At 36.5% G+C, this 19,764-nt stretch overlaps 2 protein-coding genes across 2 annotated transcripts in view; one reads left to right on the top strand and one right to left on the bottom strand.

The window, feature by feature from the left end:
* The first annotated feature begins 201 nt into the window (after positions 1 to 201).
* LOC137923315 (uncharacterized) lies at positions 202 to 3,009 on the top strand. The gene is made up of 3 exons (XM_068766533.1): positions 202 to 312; positions 866 to 1,094; positions 1,791 to 3,009. Exons 2-3 carry the CDS (start codon positions 874 to 876, stop codon positions 2,269 to 2,271), a joined length of 702 nt encoding a protein of 233 aa, XP_068622634.1. The 5' UTR covers positions 202 to 312; positions 866 to 873; the 3' UTR covers positions 2,272 to 3,009.
* Positions 2,986 to 19,764, bottom strand: part of LOC137923316 (protein fem-1 homolog CG6966) — a 28,952-nt gene continuing 12,173 nt past the window's right edge. The window contains exons 3-11 of the mRNA XM_068766535.1: positions 17,696 to 17,858; positions 16,239 to 16,439; positions 15,037 to 15,255; positions 14,012 to 14,204; positions 12,853 to 13,019; positions 10,482 to 10,700; positions 8,946 to 9,211; positions 8,025 to 8,231; positions 2,986 to 4,425 (exon numbers count right to left, since the gene is read on the bottom strand). Coding sequence (XP_068622636.1) covers positions 4,177 to 4,425; positions 8,025 to 8,231; positions 8,946 to 9,211; positions 10,482 to 10,700; positions 12,853 to 13,019; positions 14,012 to 14,204; positions 15,037 to 15,255; positions 16,239 to 16,439; positions 17,696 to 17,858 — 1,884 coding nt within the window. The 3' untranslated portion in view covers positions 2,986 to 4,176. The remainder of the gene's footprint in view (positions 4,426 to 8,024; positions 8,232 to 8,945; positions 9,212 to 10,481; positions 10,701 to 12,852; positions 13,020 to 14,011; positions 14,205 to 15,036; positions 15,256 to 16,238; positions 16,440 to 17,695; positions 17,859 to 19,764) is intronic.

Here is a 19,764-nt window from a genome sequence, read left to right as displayed (position 1 = left end):
TCTTTAATTTAACAAATTTTGATAATTCAATAACATAAAAATATTACATATAAATATATTGTGATATGATGAATTTATTTACTATAAAAGCCCTTAAATTCTGTCACGTTAAAATTGAAAAAGTATTTACACCTATGGCAATTATTCAACGGGACTACCCGGATGTAATAAACATTAGCGTATAAAGTTTGATTCCTTCCAATGTCCATTGTCTTAACTACGTTCAATAGTGACTAGTTAGTAATTTCTTAAACAGTGTCAGATTATTCACGAGTGTTTTGTGTTCATCTTGTATAGTTTACATGTACAAAGGTATCAAAATCATTAATTTAAATCTATTTTATTTATATGTTATTTATTTTCGTCTGTGATAAAAATGTTTTATGCTTGCAAAATGATTCAATTATCACAATGACCGCTACTTATTACATGAATACTTATATTAAAATATACACAATTTTGGCATCCTGTGCTGTGTGTTCTTCTGTGTGTTTTTTTCAACTGTCTGTAAAATTATAACGAAGTATTTAAATTACAGTGCCCAAATGATAAAATTTGCTTCTCTGAATAAGAAGTTGGTATCCTTCCTACTCTGTTTTATTTAATAAGTAGTAGTTTTTATCTCCCCACATACTACATATAGGACATTAAAAATTTAAATATTTGCTTTGTGTAATGTATCATCTGCACATTGATGTATAATTTTGTTTTCTTTAAAATTGTCTGCTTCGTTATAATCGTTACAATGAAATATTCAACTCGGAAGGATCAAAAAATGTTATTACATTCAAATATCTTTTATTATTTGACTTGTGTAAAACTTAGATTGAAAGTAATTTTTTTTAACAAATGATTACTATTACAGACTAAACTATGGAAAAGTTTCAATTTTCTTCCACTGGTGGGACAACAAACCGAAAAATCGTTCCTTTTTCTGGTCGAGTATTCTTTGGTGTTTACAAGGAAGCAGAATTTTTGAGACACAGCGACAATATAGAGACAATACTGTCTAAAGGTTATGAACTAAGACAGAAGCTCAAAAATGTTAAGCCTGGCCAATATGTTAAAATTGATGGGATATGGCTTGAGAAAAAGTAAGTTAAAGGTTTTTTATTAAAAATGGTACATACAAATTAGTCCGGGTTAAGCAAAAATTTGCCAAATATATCATTTCCATTTCTTACATTAATAAAGAGTCTTTGTTTATACTCATGTGCTGTTTTTTTTAATTTATTCAAAAAAAAGTACATTTTCTTTTTTCACCTCAATTTTTGTTAAAAAATTTAAATTTCAATTTATAAAATGTCTCTTTTAGGAGAAAGACATTGGCAAGGCAAAACTGCAATCTATCAATCAAATCTTTAAGAATAGGTAGTCAACTTTTTAATCATTCAGAAAGTTCTTTTTTAAAAACTATTTTAATCACTGTTGAACTTATTAGGGGGCGATTTTGGTACACTTTCTAATGGATAGTGATTCTCCATGAGTTTCGGGATTGAGTCTAAGCTATAACTTTGAGCAGTAATTCTGCTCGAGCCTAAGTTGGAACTGACTCTCTTTTCATCCGTAGTCCTTCACATTGTTGAGTTGTTTTTGGCTTTGAGATATTAACATTGTCTTCTTGACACCTTACCAGCCAAACGAAAATCTAAGAAGTACATGTTATCATTTGCCTATTGATCTTCGAAAAACCAACTGCTGTTTATAACTAGTTTATAATCAACGTCACGATGTTGACCAAACCGCACCAATTATCTTATTTGCATGTTTAAGAAAACTTTTTTTTTCAGTACACCTTTACTGGTGAAGAAGACAGGACCAAATGTCGAGGTAGATGATTATGAGTTTACTGCAAATCGTCTAAGTGGTTTAGTAGCGGCATATGCTTTTGAAAACCGCCACAGGTTTCCCATTGTGAATTCCTCTGAAGCCATTAGTCTAGGACTCAAATGGGATAATGACAGCATTGAGAAATGTAAGCTTTATCTGTCAGCTGTCAGTGGAACAGAACATTTTTATGACCAATTTACATACTGGCCATTAATTTGTGCACTGAGAAAGTTGTATTTGAAAAAAATAACTCTGGAGCCAGTTTTAAAGGTGGCAAAGATTAAAAACAGTGATGGTTTGATAATGGCTCATGATCTGATGAACAATCGTGCAACTGTCCACCGTCTCTGGCTGCATTTTCCGGGTACTACCAGCATTGATTTAAAAAGCCTTTTGGAAACTGCACCTGAACCTTTAGCAAAAATTTTAAAAACATTTTAAACCTAACATGCCTTTATTATTTAATCAATTTTTAGTATGTGCGCATAGTGCAATTTGACATTTTGGCCATTATGACAAGTTACTAGCCAAATTTTCTTATAAATTCAATGCTATTACTAACCAACTGCTCCTATTGGATATGTATGAATAAGGCTTATATCCAGCTGTGGATATCTTACAGCTAGTGTTATGACGATATAACTTTCCTATTAAATATGAAAATATATCTTGCAATGGCATAAATATAATATCTATGAGTAAAATGTTACTTATATTTTAAGATTTGTGTAATTATTTAAAAAAATGTTACATAAAGAAGTATTTATTTTCTGTGAGTAATTCAAGCATTGTAATAAAGGATTACTATGATTTTTAATGACACACTCACACTATTTTTAAGTAAAAATTCTAAATTTAGGATGGCTGTTTATAAGTACAAATCATTGGCTCGTTAAATTTTAATCAGGCCCAGCAAAGAAACACACACATCATTACTAAAATTGACAATAGATAAACATTATCTGTATACATATATATAGTTAATGTTTATATTTAATCATAATCCAACAATTTTTTTTATATATAACAAATATTGTTTTTAGTGTGTTACTAATTTATGTGTAAAAAAAATGTTTAAATGATTTTTGTGTTTTTGGATGTCTTCATTGGGAACAGGAAAACAAATATTAATATTATAATGGTGACGAATTTATAAATTAAAACAACAATTATTTTAAAGCGTTTTTATTAATTTCAAAAATATCTAGTACACAAGGTTTGCAGTACTATATGCAAAAAATCAATGACAAAATACACAAGATGTTACTGATAGCAAACTGCATAAGGACATTACAAGGACTAATATTTTGTTAACCAACTCAGTTCCTATAGTACACTTTGTAATTTATCCTAATGAAACCTAATATTATCTAACTACTTAATAGTCTAATAATTTTACAATGGTATCATTAAATGGACATTGCCTTATTTCACTCTATATTCCTTCACCGCCACGTTCTTCAACCAAGTCCGGCTTGACTTGAATGTCTTTCAAAGACATCAGATGCCAACTTTTGTGGTACAATGGGCGGAATCTTAAATCAAAGTGAATGGTACTCCATTGTAAAATCTTGAGAGAGTAAATAATGAAAACTTAATTATCCCAGAATATGCTAATGCACGGACTAGTCAATATTTAATATATAATCAGAGTATCAAACGAATGGATCATATCAAAAGTACATAATTGCATATGAATCTAAATGTTGACAATTGTACTCCTTTGCAATAAATATGTAAACAGTATGCACCGTTGAAGTCATCATGTATTCAATACAATTTGATGAACATCAAATGGATTCAATTAGTCTATATTCATTAAAAAAAATAGTTTTCAATCATCCGTGTTCATAAAGCACAACTTCATTTGAACTTTCCTTACCTATCATCACATAAAATTAAGAATTTTTATTTATATATACTTTATAGTGGTGGCTCTATCGTAATATATACATATATTTTGATCACTTGTAACCAAAACACATTGTATTAATATAAATATACTATATGTTTTTAAGTTCCACATTAATTTAATTTAATGATTAACGAAGTCAAATTTAAATTTCTTCCTAAATGCAACGAGAATAGAAACTGTCACTTTGTGCAGTCCAAGGATATGTTCAGGTTTGGCAATAAGCATCTAATTTTATATCTGAAACGATCACAGAGTATCAAATTACCTAAGAAATGTTGGAATTGAAGCGTCATTTTGAAATAGGAGTTGGTTTTGAGCGTATAAAAATATTTTTAAAGTATTTTCATTCACTAACTAAAATGTCGAATAAGATTTTTTTTATTGAAAATAGACGTAATAGTGGTAGGGAGAGTGTAATATTTCCACCGGTCTCAGTGCGTTATGACTGTTGAGTGAAGGCACTGCGGTACGACGTGCCTATATGGCAGCTTGTAGTTCTTGACAGTGCGTGCAGCGAGACACTTGAGGGTGGTGTACTTCAAGGGGTTTACTATTGCGCTGAGGCTCTGTTGGCTTGACTTCAGTATTTGCTCCGGCGTCTCGCCTTCGTAGTTGACGGTGTCGATGTGAGCTCCTTGAGACAGCAGCGCTCGCACCACGTCCGCTGGACACGGGTTCAACTGCAGCACAGAAAAATTATTTATAAAAGTTGATTGATTATAGGTGTATTATCTTTACAGTGGTTATTATTGTATGTTACAGATCGTGTCATACATCCAAAAATATAATGGTTTTAAAATAATAAGTACAATTGTTTCAAAAATTCATCACTATTTTCATTCATTTCGATAACCTGCTTTCGTGGGGTCCACAGGCTCGGGAAATAAGCCATAAACTATTTGCATTTGCATCTTAACTACATTTTACCTGCTACAACTAAAATTTCTCTTGCACAGTCATTCCTTCTCCCCATTCTTGATTACAGCTATCTAGACCTCACTGAAAATATGATCATGTTTCGGAATTTCGCATTAAGTTCAATAGGTTATCCATAAGGCTATGCCGGAATGCTCACATTCTTTATCTACTCTATAATATTCTTTTCAACCCGCTCACACCCTCTAATCTCAAATCAAGATATCAATTTTTCACAATACACATGAGTGGCCTTTGACATTATCAGAGAAGCTAAATTAAAATCGCCGACGCATTTTTCTTCTTTCATGGTTAAATCTCACACAAGAACTATTTACCAGACCTATGACTATTTATCCATTAATTCTTTTTTTTTTCTTCCTCTGTTTCATATTCATTCTGAGACAAGTGCGATTCAAGTCACTGTAATGTTTTTATTTATTTATTATAAGTATGTTATATGTATGTTTATGTATGTTCGTTTGTATATATGAATGTTTTGTACACGTTAACTGCCCATTATTTCTACCATTTTCCATCCTATGGTTGTCTGAAAGAAATTAACTCGTATGATAAGACCGCCCATTGTACTTTTTTGGTTATTATTATGAAATTATTTAACACGTTGACTGCCACGCGCGTTTACAGTGAAATCCACGCCAGCCCACTTGTTGTTGCCCACTATACGGGGTGTATTCCGATATTTTAAAAATGCGAATCGTTTATTGTCGCAGGAACAGCCGCCCACCCCGTTTGTTTCCATGGTATGATACTCATTCATTTATTTTCGAAACGCACTTGTTTCTTATTTCGGTATTGCATAGGATTAGTTTAACTTTTTGCCGAGTAGCGAGCGGTATAACTGAAAATCTCTACCCTAGTAATTCGTTGAAATGTCCAAAAGGAAAAGGGAAACTTATTTGTCTAGTTATAGAGAGGCGATAAAGATGAAAATATTAGATTTAGGGAAATATTAGGTTCAAAATCTGGGTTTTAGGGTTGTCTGACAGTACAACAATTGTTCTAAGTTCTCATCGAAGACAGCATCATATCGCAGTTCGAAAAAATCATCCGGAGGAAGCAATAGACGCGCGTGCAAACAGTGTTATGCAGATAAAAGTCGTCGAATGGGCAGATCAACAAAACGAAATAATGTAAAGAAAACAACAACTTACTATCCAAGTTATCCCAACAAACTCCAGCTTTGTATAGAATGTTTCAAAATTTGGCATTCTCAATAATTGTATTAATAAACCATTTTCATATTACTTTTATAACAATAGTTTATACTTATGAATATCCTTTTATAAATTTAAATTTATGTTATTAAATTTGTTTTATATTAAATAATATTCAATAGTTTTGTTACTTATTCTGTGAAATATCCTTTAAATTACATCCGAATAACTGCGCAAATAGTCAAATAAGCGTCACTCCAATACGGGTGAAGTGGCAGTCAACGTGTTAAATGTATCCTTAATGTGTGTGTGTACAATAATTTAAAATTAACTATTGCTTTCTGTCTGCCTCTCAGTGGCGTACCTAGGGGGGGGCGGTAGGTGCGGTCCGCACCGGGCGGCACTTACCTTGGGGCGGCATTTTTTATATTTACTTATAGTTGTAAAAAGCAACTTTTTCATTTCAAATTTATTTTCTTTCTTGAATAATAAATGATTATTATAAGTTTAATATTTGATTTATATAAATTATGATTAAATTTATGATTTCGAATATTATTCCTCGGTGTATATAAATGCATTTTAGTGTAAATTTGGGATTCTAATTCAAGAACAAGATAATAATTTTATTTTATTGTATTCATTAAAATTCGTTGAATTCGTAAAAGGATCTTTACGACTTTGTTCGGCAATTTTTCCTAACTAAAATTTTTTGATGTCAGTTTATAAATGTCATTTCTTTTGAAAAGTTTATATGATTACTTTGAAGTCAATATTTTTTTTTAAATCAAAAACTACTATTTCATTGACATATAATAGAAAGGGCGGCAAACTGGAGATCGCCCCGGGCGGCAAAAGTTCTAGGTACGCCACTGCTGCCTCTGCAGATTGTACTGCCAGGAGTAATTAGCCTGTGGCATACCAAGACTGGGATTTTTCAGGGTACGTGATCGATGATAAGGAGATCCACGAAAGAAAGTAACCGGTAGAGTCCAGCAATTGGCCTGAATGGTCTGAGCAAACAAATCTCGAGTTAAGTCAATTTAAAGTAAACACTCAGATAACCTGTCTAAACCTAGCCGGCGTCGTTGGATCGTGGTGATGTGAACCCGACGACCTATTCACCTTCTGCGTTATGGGCCTACGCAGTTGAGCACTATACGCGGGGATGAAGGGACCAGCGGTGGGACAAAGTTACCTAACCTATACTATCGCCGCCTAGCGAACACACTTGTCGCGTTACTGACTTCTGTGGACCTATAACCACGTGGTAATCTTTACCGGATACTTTAGTGTTTAGTGCGAATTGCTATTGGGGCCTTAACGTTTTACAGTGGAGACCTCAGACCGGCAAGTTCGGTGTAGGTCCTCAGAAGACTGTCAGAGTGATGCTAAAAATCGAAAGGTGAAACCTATCCCACAGAGAAAGTCATAACACTAAAATTATGATGATGAATGTGTTACTGAAAAGACTTGATGTACAGTTCACACACCAGCTACATTTAAACCAGTAAGTAGCAACACTCATCTACTACTGCTGAGTAGCAAATGTTACTCAGCCTATTTCTAGAAAAAGAGCTACGAAATTGAACTAATCGAAGTGGATACACCAATACCTCACTTTGCGTCGTGATTAAGTTTAAAAAAAAAACGTGACGCAAATTGAAACGACGCTAAACGAATTGTTGGTGAAAAATTTTTTAAAATATTTATCTAGTTATTGCTTGCATAAATTTAGTTCTGATATTTTTAAGTTATCAAGCCAAAATAACCGAATATGTTTTTCCCCCAAAAATTTTTACGATTAATTTTGTTTGTTCACATGCAAATAGGTTTTTCCCTTTTACTTAATAATTAATTTTTGTAAGTTTAGGATTCATAAAGTGCAAAAGATGTTTTTTTGTTTAATAGAATGGTATATTTACAGAGCGCAACAAGCAATCAGGGTCATTAGGGAAAGGTTTGAATGTAAACAAATATTAACTCTACTGCCACTACTCTGCTATTATATGCATTGCAGTTAGCGGCTATTGTCTAACATTAATGAAGTTAAATAAATTGTAGTCAAAATAGTTTTGCCCAAAAAGAACGTTTATTATAAAGTTTTACTACATTTGTGGCCGGCGAAGGTATCGTTGTGTTACATGTTTGTGTAGGTGAAGTCTGTTTTAGTATTAGCGTGTTACCTTGCAGGCGAGGTGCAGCGGCGTGTTGCCGTCGGCGTCGCGTGCGTCTGGTTGTGCCCCCAGCCGCAGCATAAGAGCTACGAGCGCTCCGCAGTAGGGCTGCGCCTCACCCGGCGCCGGCAGCCAAGGCCCGCTGCCGCTGCCGCGACGAGCGCGCGCGCCTTCGCCCGAGCACGCGATATGTAACGCACTCCGTCCTTGACGCACCTGTCAACAATACCACATGAACATATACGGAAAAGCCAGAGCTAGCGACAGTAGCGCCTCCCTAATGAGTGAGGACGCATGTCGCCGCAGTCTTAAAGTGTTAAAAAAAGGGATATATTATAACAAAAGATAAAGAACGGTAAAGAGTGAATATATAACTGGTGGAGACTGTGATATATATATAATAAAAATAATAAAAGACAATATAGTTAATGTTATTTAATATTGTAAAATGTGGCAAAGGGCGATGCAAGAATGGTATATAAATTAGAGTGAGAGATAGATGTGAAGAATGAAAGAAGAAATGCGAAATAAGTGAAAGACGAACGAAGTGAAAAATAAATTTAAAAAATATTAAGAAACAAAAGGTTTCTCTGTCTTAAAATTATGACAGTGGAACGAGAGATCCCAAAAATGGGATCATAAACAAAAAAATACACATATATCAGGAGTGGCCAAGCTTCTTGATAGTTCCAGCTCGTTAGAAATTTGAAAATTTTCGGGGTGAGCGGGGGAGGGTTCCCAACGCTACTCTCGCATCTGTCTTTCAGAACCTTAACGTCCCAGGGGCCATTTGTTTTACGTACCGTTATATAAATTCTAACATTATAAAATGTTTGAAGGCCCCCAATCAGATATCTTTAGTCTCTTACTCTATCTCGTTTTTACACAACAGTCTATCAATAATCTAAGTACAGTACACTCGAGCCTTACCTTAATGTCTAACTTAACAAGCGAGTAAACAGCCTTGTGAATCTTTTCGGATACTTCCTCGGTGCATTCCGGCTCCTCCAGCAGCCTGGCCATGAGGGCAGCCAGGTGCAGGGAGATCACGAGCACCCTCTGCAGCGTGGTCAGTGTCTGTTCTCTGTCTATGCTCAATTTGGAGTCCAACAGCTCCATCCCCCGGTCGATCTCGGAAAGGGCTTTGGCGAAAACTGGGTCTATGTCCTCTATGACCACTGGTGGCACGATGCGACCTGGAACAGGTAATTACTTTATAAATCTATGTAACATATTACAGAGTGGTCGGAAAAAAATGTACAAACTTTAAAGGGGTATTAACAATAACCCGGTGTATTCGTCTAAGCACAGCATATATTTTCGAAAGTGAACTTTATAAGGGTCCACCCTATATTTAATATAATTAAAGATATAATGTTGTAATTCAACGACAGGTATTTGTTAAAGAGCTCCCAACCGCATAGTCACCCAACGGGTCATGAATAGAGCGTATGCTCCTGATTTCTCTAAATCAGAAGCATACGCCCGAAATTCGAATTAACTCAACTAGCTATTCGAATAAACCAGAAAAAGGACGTCCGTTGACGAACGAAACTGCCGGCACAGCCCAGCGGATAGGCAAAGCTGAAATGGACAGGCCTCACAGATGGCTGCTTGGACATTAGAGTCTCAATGAAAATCTATGGAGAAGGCTTTTGTCCATTAGTGGAGAGCATGGATCGGCGAACGCATTATAAGACGCCTGCTCGATGGCTCACTCGGGGGCCTTAGTCTCTATGTATAAATTGATCACAGGCTTGTTATTAAATTGTCAAATATTAGTCTTTTGAACACGAATAACTAAACATTTTATATAAATTCGATGTTTTGCCTTAAAGTTCTAGAACAGTGTTTCCAAACCTTTTTTGTGCCATGCTCCAAAGCCTTTCTTAAATTCTTACGCCCCCCTAATGTATGTTACATTATTCGTATGTTAAAGTGAAAGGGTTAAACTCGTAGCATGTCTATTTTTGCCCCCTTTAATAATCATATTGCTACCCTTGTAGGGTGTGAGCCATGCGTTGGGAAACATTGTCCTACTAGTCGTCCTTCCAGTAGGTGAATAGATGAGCTTGTTCAAGTCATCGGAAGATGCTGGTTGTAAGCCGCTTGCTACTAGTCTTATTGGAAATCTACGTCGGAGGCATATCTAATATATAAAATTCTCGTGTCACGGTGTTCGAACTCGAACTCCTCTGAAACGGCTTGACCGATTTTTACCAAATTTTATATGCGTATTTAGTAGGTCTGAGAATCGGCTACTATCTATTTTTCATACCCCTAAGTGATAAGGGTTGTTCACCCTTAAATTTTTTTTTTGATACAACATACAAAAATACATACAAACCTAAGTTTTCACCCCTCTACGATCAACCCTTATTTTTAAATTGAAATTTAAATATTTTTTGCAAAACAACGTTTGCGGGATCAGCTAGTGTACATGTAAAATGATGGGAGGTGACTGACCACGCAGCGGCGGTCTTGCCCGCTCGGCGAGCATGTAGGAGAAGAGCTCCGCGAAGCTATATAGGCTGGATTGTGTGAGCGGCGACAGCGGCGGCAGCACGGCGCGCTGCATGTCGAGCGCGTGGTGCCACAGCTGCCGGCAGCGCGCGAAGCGGCCGGCGTCCGCGTACACGGCGCCCCGGTACCGCACGTAGTACGACGTGTCGGGGTGCGCCGGTCCTGCATCGAAACAACGCAATCAATAAGCATTCTCGAAAAATCAACACAGTGATATAATGTACAATTAATATATTTTTATTATTTGATACTCAAAATCAACCAAATTGCAATGTTAGCGGTCACATTACTCATGGCGTCCGAATTTAAATTCGAACGCACAAGAACGATTTAAACTAAGTATTGTGGTGGAAGTATAAAAAATACTTGGCATATTTAGTTTTCTAGTGACCATATGGCAACACTGTATCTTATTATTTTTGCATAAAATACACAATAAGATATTAAAATTCAAAGTTTATTTTCAGTTAGCTGACCTGTTTTCGAGACAGATACTATTGCATTTCTTCAAATTAGTATTTATTTTAAAAATAATCATTTGCACACGTGGCAATAAAAGTCTTAATACAATGTTTAATTACAGCAAAGCAGTGAAAAAAAAAGTTATATCCGATGCGCCTTGCTATGCACTTTCGAAAAGTAAGGAAACATTGATATAACGTACATTTAAATATGTATTTATACATGAACTGTTGCCAGGTGTTGATTGTATGGAGAAGAATCTGGCAAGAAACTCTATATTTACTCTTTTAACGTTAATTTATTTAAAATACAATTTTTTTGTGATAAATTGTGAATTCGTCATATAAACATCAGCATGTCACCAACCACCATGTTTAGCCTCTAGTCTTTGATACAATAATGTGCTTTATTAATCAATGTTGCCATAACATAAGCTTTGAATTTTTTCGTCGATAAATTTAAAGTTGATTCTGCATTTAGAGTTTTTTACACATGCTCTTAGACACTCACATTTAGTATCGTACACCGTCTCTTGTATACTTCAGGTTTGTATACATTTACAGTTACAAAATACATTATATTTATGAATTAAAAAGAGCCATATGTAAATATATAAAGGCCTTTTAATTACTTTTTTTATTTTATTTATTTATTTAACAGTTTATTGTACACAATAAAAACACTAAAGTAACAATACAAATATAACTGACACAACAGGCACTACTTATTTCTAACCAGAAATTTCTTCCAGTAGGCCTACGGAAGGAGATTCATAAAAAGTATGGCAGACACAACGTGCACAATAATTAAATTGAAATATTTACAATAGATACGACTTTTGACCATAATTACATACTTAACATGAACATAAATGTATACTTACATATTATATACTTACATAAATAAGCATAATAAATAATATATATACATAATATAAGCATAAATACATATATAACATATATAACTAAAAATATTATATATACTAGACAACTAGCGATAAATAGTGCTCTTTGACTCGCTTTTTAAATACAGGTAATGATGGACAATCACGTACTTCGTAGGGGAGAGCGTTCCATAATCTTGCAGCATGGACAGTGAAGGAATAGGAAAAGAAATCAGAGTGATGGGTGGGGATGGCCAGTGACGTCCTTACGTTCGTACGACAAGGTTTGTCCTGGGCCCGGGAGAAGTGGAAGAGGTTACGGAGATAAGAAGGAGCAGAGGGATTGTATAGGATGTTATAGAGAGTAGAAAGAACATGAGCGTTCCTGCCTTTATTACTTTTATTACCTTTGTTGAAATGCAAGTTTTCTTTTATATATAGAGAGCTAGCTTTGCACGGATCACACCAGTACCACCATCATCATATCAGCCAATAGACGCCCATTACAAAGCATACTTCCTCCAAAGATCATCACAATGATCGGTCTTGCGCTGACCACATCAAGTATTTTCCCGTGACTTGGATTACGTTGTCGGTCTACCTAGTGAGGGGTACCCACGTTGCATCTACCGGGGCTCATGGTCGCTACTCGAGAAACTTTATATACATATGCACGTGTCCGGCAATGTTATTTTTAGTTGTTTTTGGGTTCATTAATCTGGCAACTTTCTTCTCTATCGGTCATTGTGCCTATCTAGTGGTGTAATTGTGTATAAATTTAGACAATTAACAGCTTGTTACTATATATACGCTTGTTTTACTTAAATGCACGTGTGTAAAAAAAAACACTTTTTGTCTTCTTCAAAAGGAACACGTTTTATGACATACTATTGTATGCTAAGTTGTCGATATGTTTGTTCATATATTGTAGATGAGTTATAAGAGTTAGTCCGGCTTATAGGAGCTCACCTAGTATCCTCTCCCTAATGACTAAAGCCTGCATTCTCATCGCGTCAGGGTCGGCCAATAACTCCTCCAGTTCCGTGGCGTCGCTTGGTTCCACCGCGTAGTCGTACGCTTCTATGCGGGGGATGTCTGTAGGTTTAGGTATCGGTTCGCTGTCGTCCGCTGGGAACCTGGAAAAAATACAATAATTTCTTTACACACAGGTTAATTGCTTAGTTATAAAAAATACACTTTACACCCTGCATATATTTATCACTCGGAAATATGATTTTTTTTTCTATTTTAATACGACAGTAACCTCTGGCAATAAAGTTAGCGGACACAGAAATTTAAACGTAATTAATTTTAAAATGTAACTCGAAATTTAAAAACGCTACTCCTTACTACATATATTATTATTATTATTTATTATAACTGAAATTAATGATTTATTGATATCAATTAATTGACAGCAAATGAGCTATATCTACATCTAGAAACAAACACTTCTATTCTAGACAGGCGTGCACGATTTATAAATTAAAAAAATAACTACTGTTCACTTGCGTTGATAATGATCGACTGTTTAACACTAGACGCAAACAGTACAAGTTGTATCGTAGCAAAAACGAGTTGTATTGGTTGGTTGCTATACATCTAAGTTCTGTCTGTTGCGCATTCTCTTTCAACTCCACATGCATCCCGTGTTAAATCCAATTTATTTTACGATATATTCAAAATTCAAAGTATCGTGTATTATTTCATCATCGACTTATCACAGGACTGCAAATACAATTGATGTATCACACTAATATAAATGATATAATGTGATATCAGATGGTCTGGTGAGATTAGTGCATGTATGAGGCGCTAATCCATATACAGGGTGATGTTGATGCCGCGTATATGCAGCGCTAGTATCCAAAGCTAACACTGTTGATGCTATACATATGAAATACTACATAGTACCCACATTTCAAAAAGTTGGTATCACATATGATTGTACACACTGATCATGTGTTACGAGGTGACCACAGGTTATGAAGTAAAGCCGCATATATGACATGCTGGCACCTAAAGAATGCCATATATTCGGTGGTTAGTGAGACAAGAGAAATAACCTATTTACGGAAGGTTTTTCTTCCAGCGTGTTTAGGCAATGAGTGAGCCAAAGCAAACTCACCGGTCGTCCATTGCGCGTTTCCAAAGGGCCAACGCGCCGACCATGTCTCTTCGCTTATCAACGTATGTCGCACCGAGCAGCTCGAGGGCGTCAATACGCTGCTGCCTAGTGACCAGCCCTTGTTCCGCGCTGATCAAATGCTCCACTATGTGCGTGTGCCCCGTCACGGATGCGGCCAGCAGTGGGGTCATGCCTGAAAGGTAACAGTACTTCATTATCAATTCAGGCGTAACATGTACATTGCTGAAAAAAGACCTCCCACATAGATCGTTCAAGAAATAAATGGAGTGATGAATTAGTAACAGTAGATGGAATGGAATGTAGAAGGAAGGCGAAGGATATCCAAGTTTGAGATAGAGCTACACTAAACCCGAGGACGGACTGTCGTTAGAACTTATATCTGTCTCAATCTCCCTTTAGGATGGACTTTCCCATTACAACCTGTACCAAGTGCGGAGTTCTGTATTATTCTGATTTGCCTTACGGAACTAAAGATTTTTTAAAAAGTTTATTGTAGGTTCTTCTTAGATCACGATGGAAAAACCCTTATTAATATTCTAAGTGGAAAAGGAAAAATTTTATGTCGGGTCCGAGGCTTTGCTGTTTATCATCATCATAGGTTCAGCCACAGAGCCCCTATTCCTGGCCATAAGCCTCCCTCATTAATCTCCAACAGGACTAGTTAGAAGCGGCTAATAACTAGTGTTCTCCTAATTCCTCAATAGGGTTAGTCCGTCCACCTTGTGGGTGGAAGCCTTCGCTGCGCTTGCTGGTCTGTGGTAACTATTCCAGAACCTTAAGGCCCCAGCGGCTATCATTTCTGTCCACTGCCATTTCAACTTGCTAATCTGTTAAACTGTGTAGATTAGTTTCGTTAGTCTAGTAGTAGAGAAATCCCAAACATAAAGCTCTCTTCATGCCTCGTTGAGCGTTAATGAGTTTGCCTATGAGGCACAGAGAGGAAGACTACGTTATGCTGAATACTGAATTATGAGAATAATGAAAATGAACTTTATGACACTCACCATAGGAGTCAACGTCCATTGTCGCGCCATGTCCCAGCAACATCTTCAGAATGTGCAGCGAGCCACTTTCTGCGCAATCATGTAACGCTGTGTTTCCCTTCACACTTTTCCTGTTGACATCCGCGTTGAGAGAGAGTAGGTATTTCGCGATTCTAATGTGTCCCTTGTAGCAAGCGATCATCAAACACGTGTGGCCGTGTCGGTTCGCTATTTCTATGTCTGGAAATATATTATCGGAAATCACAATCTGCGCCTTAAGAATTGGTGATAACTAATAAACATTTGTTTCCTTCTTATATCATTGACATTGCTATATGCATTACTTATGTTTGCAAAAAGCGAAAGAAAACGTAGTAAGGAAACCGGTACGTCCAAAAGTTAAAATGATGTGCTGCATTCTACAAATTGTGGATAGTAAAATTAAACATAAATAGGTAATTTTTATCATTTCAACCTAACATATCTACTACTGGGCATAGGCTTCCATCATTTCTAACAGAACCAGTTGGGTCATCCAGCTTCTCCCGACGACTTTAACAAGTTCGTCTGTTTCATGGGCGGACATACAACCTCGCGTTTACCAGTGCGCGGTCTCCAATCTAGAACCTTCAGGCCCTAGCGGCCTTAAAGTTAACAGAATAAATTTTTAATATCAACCTGTAATTATTTTTTCGTAGTCTGTTTGGTAAACATGAAATTATATAAGTTTACTAGCTGATCCCGCAAACGTTGTTTAGCAAAAAAAATATTTTTAATTTTCAATTTAAAAATAAAGGTTGATCGTAGAGGGGTGAAAATTTAGGGTTGTATGTATTTTTGTATGTAGTATCATAAAAAAATAAAAACAAAAAATTTCGTCAAAACAATAAAAAAAAAATTTTAAGGGTGAACAACCCTTATCACTTAGGGGTATGAAAAATAGATAGTAGCTGATTCTCAGACCTACTAAATACGCATATAAAATTTGGTAAAAATCGGTTAAGCCGTTTCAGAGAAGTTCAAGTTAGAACACCGTGACACGAGAATTTTATATAATATATTAGATAATAGCAAAACAAAAAGAATTATTTTCGAAGTATCCACTTGCACTAAAGCTACCGTAATAAGCGAGTGAACGTCTTACGCTTAGTTTGACGGCCTATGATCTCTATTCTAGAACTTATAGATCCCAACGGGTAAGTAGTGTAAATATTTGCACGCACCAGCGCCGTTCTCGACGAGGAACTTGACGATGTCGTAGTGTCCGTCGAAGCAAGCGGCTCGTAGCGGCGTGCTGTGAGTACGCGTGGTGGAGTTCACATTTGCTCCAGCGCGGACCAGCAGTCTCACCAGCGGCATATGCCCAGCCGCTGCTGCACACCACAACGGCGGAGCGCCCTCTATCGTCTCACCGTCGAACGTCACTGCAGACACATATGCAACAGGTTAGTACATAAAATCTATTTATTGCTGGACTAGTTTTCCCTGCCCGCTTCTGTCAATAAAGGAGCATCATAGTTCATCATCATACCAGCCTATAGATACCGAGATCGCCACGACCGACCTTGCGCTTCCTGCATCCGGCAACTCCCCCCGACTTTAACTATGTCGTCCTCCTAGTGTGGGGGGGGGGGGGACATATCTACCGACTACCACTTTAGATGCGCAATTGTTCAAGCTACGTCGGTAACCTTGGTTCTTCTGCGGCTCCCTTCATTTTCAATTCGATCTCGCAGCGATTACGCTGGATTTTAAGAATGCTGAAGTTCGACCGTAGAGTTATTATGAGGACTATGCTCAGAATGACGAATAATATTGAAAAAAAAAAAATTCTATTTCACATTATTTTTAGTTTTTCTTACGACAATGAAGGGATATACATTTTATAGAATGGAACGACAAACGAGCGATGCACGCGATAGTGCGTGACCTAGTATAATAAGAGAAGTCACAGTTATTTTTTCGACCTTGACAATGTAACATATTCTTTATGATCCATAGTACAATTATTTGCAAAATATTCTAATTAAAATTCACAAATTACATTTAGTCTACGGACTATATTATCTGTTAAGTTGTTCTAGAACATTCGTACATTTTTGTCAATAAGCTGCCGGCAAGACGTCGGTCATCGCCATACACGTCCGCGGCGTGAGATATTTCCGTCGGACGTTACCATTCGCGTATGAGAAATGAACGAGTGCCAAAACAGTTGGCGCAATAGTAATATAGCGAGAACAGTAACAAGATTTTTAAATCTATTTATGTAAAATAATATAGTCTACACTGGGTGATAGGTGTAAAAGCTTTAAAGAAGTGAATGTATAACTCATCTGCTGTCAAATAATGTATGGCAAACCCTATCCTAATATCAATGGTTGCAGAAATAATAAATAACGTAATATAATATAGTACAGTAAGAAACAGCGTTTTTAAATTTGGAATTACTATATATAAAAAATAATTATTGGTTACGATCTATCCCCGCAGACTTTTTACTGCTAAAAGTAATTGGCCAGTCACTGAATGAGACTCGTTTCAGAATGATCACATTGTACGGAATGATTGGAAATAGGTTTAAATGCTTTACATAAATTGCAGATAAATGAAGTTATACATTCACCCTTTTAAAGCCTATAGCCAATCTAGCTATATACCTATAGGAAGAAAACTTGTTTACCTGAGCCAGATTGTTCGATGTCCGCCTTGCATCTCTCTATAAGGTACTCGGCTACGTCATAGTGGCCGTTCCTGCAGGCGATGACCAGCGGCGTAGCACCCCCGACCTTCACACCCACCAACATGGTCAGCTCGCTCGCGGAGCGCCAACTGTGTAGGTACACCTGTCAACAAACAACACAAGCATATTAAACCAGAGGTGTTCAGACTATTTTGTCATAGATAGGAAGGCCGTCTGCGGCTCTGTGAAAGATCATTTGATTAGGTACAACATATTTATGTGAATCATTACATTCCAAATTCGAATTTTTTGAACTCCAAACATGGATCAGTATTAACTCAGCAGTATCTGAAAGAATCATCGAGAGAGGTAAAACAAAAGTGTTTAATATTTAATACACATGTTTTCATGAAATATAAAATACATATTTTATTGCGGCTCGTACAAAATGTATCTGGCTATCTTAGAAGTCTGGCCACCGTCGTTACACTTAACCTATATTGCAGGGTGTGCAATGCAAACGGGGGCCCCCTGAGACGGCTAAGAGCATCGTCTTAGACAATCATGGCCGTAACTAATACCATACTGTAAGTTGTACCTACTTATAAAATAGCTTGTTGGAATATGAAAAAACTTTCTTATTACGGTGGCAAAGTTAATAGTTATAGCCGCGGCGGGGGGGAGGGGGGTCAGGCCTAGAGGGTGCCAGGGTTTCATTGCACACGGGCGCTACAGGAGCTAGAGCCGCTCCTGGAAAGCAATCTACATCCAGTATTTTCATGCGACCTTAACAAGGATGACTTGATAATTGGAAGTCCTACGCTTCGCTTGTCGTTTACTTTCGTTCATTTCTAATTTTATTGGCGCTCCGTATTGGTAAGTAACAATACGATTACTCATACGACTAACTCTATATATGTATGTGGATTTCGGCATCCATTACTATCATTCGAAAGATTCTTTATTTGAACAATTCATAACTCTGCAATAAGTGAGTTCAAAAACCGTGCTATATGAATATCAAACAATAGTAGGGGCGAAGCGCGAGTTTTGCAACGCACCCGGTGCTTGCAAAACCGCTGCGTCGGTACAAGTTTCACTTCGGCTGATCTCGCATTCACTGCAGTTGTCCTAACAAATTTTAGATTGTTACACAGAATTGTGGTTTATAATTGTATAACATTTTTTAATGATTCATCGTCATAGTAACCTTCTACTTTGGGGCTGTGAACAGTGTTAGTTTAGTAGTCTCTCATATCAATAAATGCCCGGTGTAATACTTAGCGGCCTCTCCCAAACATTGGGACGATGACCGGTCTTGCGTTACTTTATAGTTCAAGATTGCGGAGTACGGTCGTGAGTCATGAGTTCAAACTGCTTGCAAACAAAAAAAGAAAACATCGCCTGGAAACAGGCATATTCCTAGAACTAAAATCCCTAAAGTCAGTCAAGTCCACTGACAATTTAAGAGCCAATACAATTCAAAAATAACTAATACAAATATAGATATTCAGTCCAATTTGTATATAGAATCTTTTCCACTCAGTCCGTTAACCTTTTAGCACAAAAATAATTATTTAACATGTAGACATGTATTTTATGCGCTATTAAACAGTCATAAGTTTTACGTAATATTGAGGCAATAGGTCTGTGTGTCATGTACCGACCAACGGGAACAAAGATGACACTACTCCGCAGTAACAAAGAAACAATATAAACAATTATTCAGGTCGTGTTACAATATCATATAAGTCTGTAATACCAAATAGAGACAATTGCGATAATATGCGGTTAGATTATAGTATCAGGGGGACCGGAAAGTAATGTCGTTTCTGTCAAAATATTTTATAGAAAAATCGATTGATTTTTACCACTCCGGCATTAAAAACTTGTAAACTAGATGGCAAAAGGTTGTTGGTACAACAACAAAGGTGAATACGTTGTTGATTAGTAATATATTTTTTTTAAATGTAGTCGTGTGAAATTGAAGAAATTTAAAAAAAAATATGCGAAAGCCACATTACTTTCCGGTCATTTTTATAGTTCCAGAGAAGTCTCTGGCTTCCATT

This window comes from Battus philenor, unplaced genomic scaffold, assembly GCF_028537555.1.
Source record: "Battus philenor isolate CCGP_79_NKW_IND1 unplaced genomic scaffold, ilBatPhil1.0.hap1 SCAF_21, whole genome shotgun sequence".
NCBI lineage: Eukaryota > Metazoa > Arthropoda > Insecta > Lepidoptera > Papilionidae > Battus > Battus philenor.
Note: the sequence above shows the minus strand (reverse complement) of the source record. Positions and strands in the feature narration are given on the sequence as shown.

Excerpts from the sequence above, each read along its gene's own strand:
- LOC137923315 (XM_068766533.1), top strand. The coding sequence starts at position 874 with ATGGAAAAGTTTCAATTTTCTTCCACTGGTGGGACAACAAACCGAAAA. Across the intron at positions 1,095-1,790 it reads GGGATATGGCTTGAGAAAAA|TACACCTTTACTGGTGAAGA; the intron begins GTAAGTTAAAGG and ends TTTTTTTTTCAG.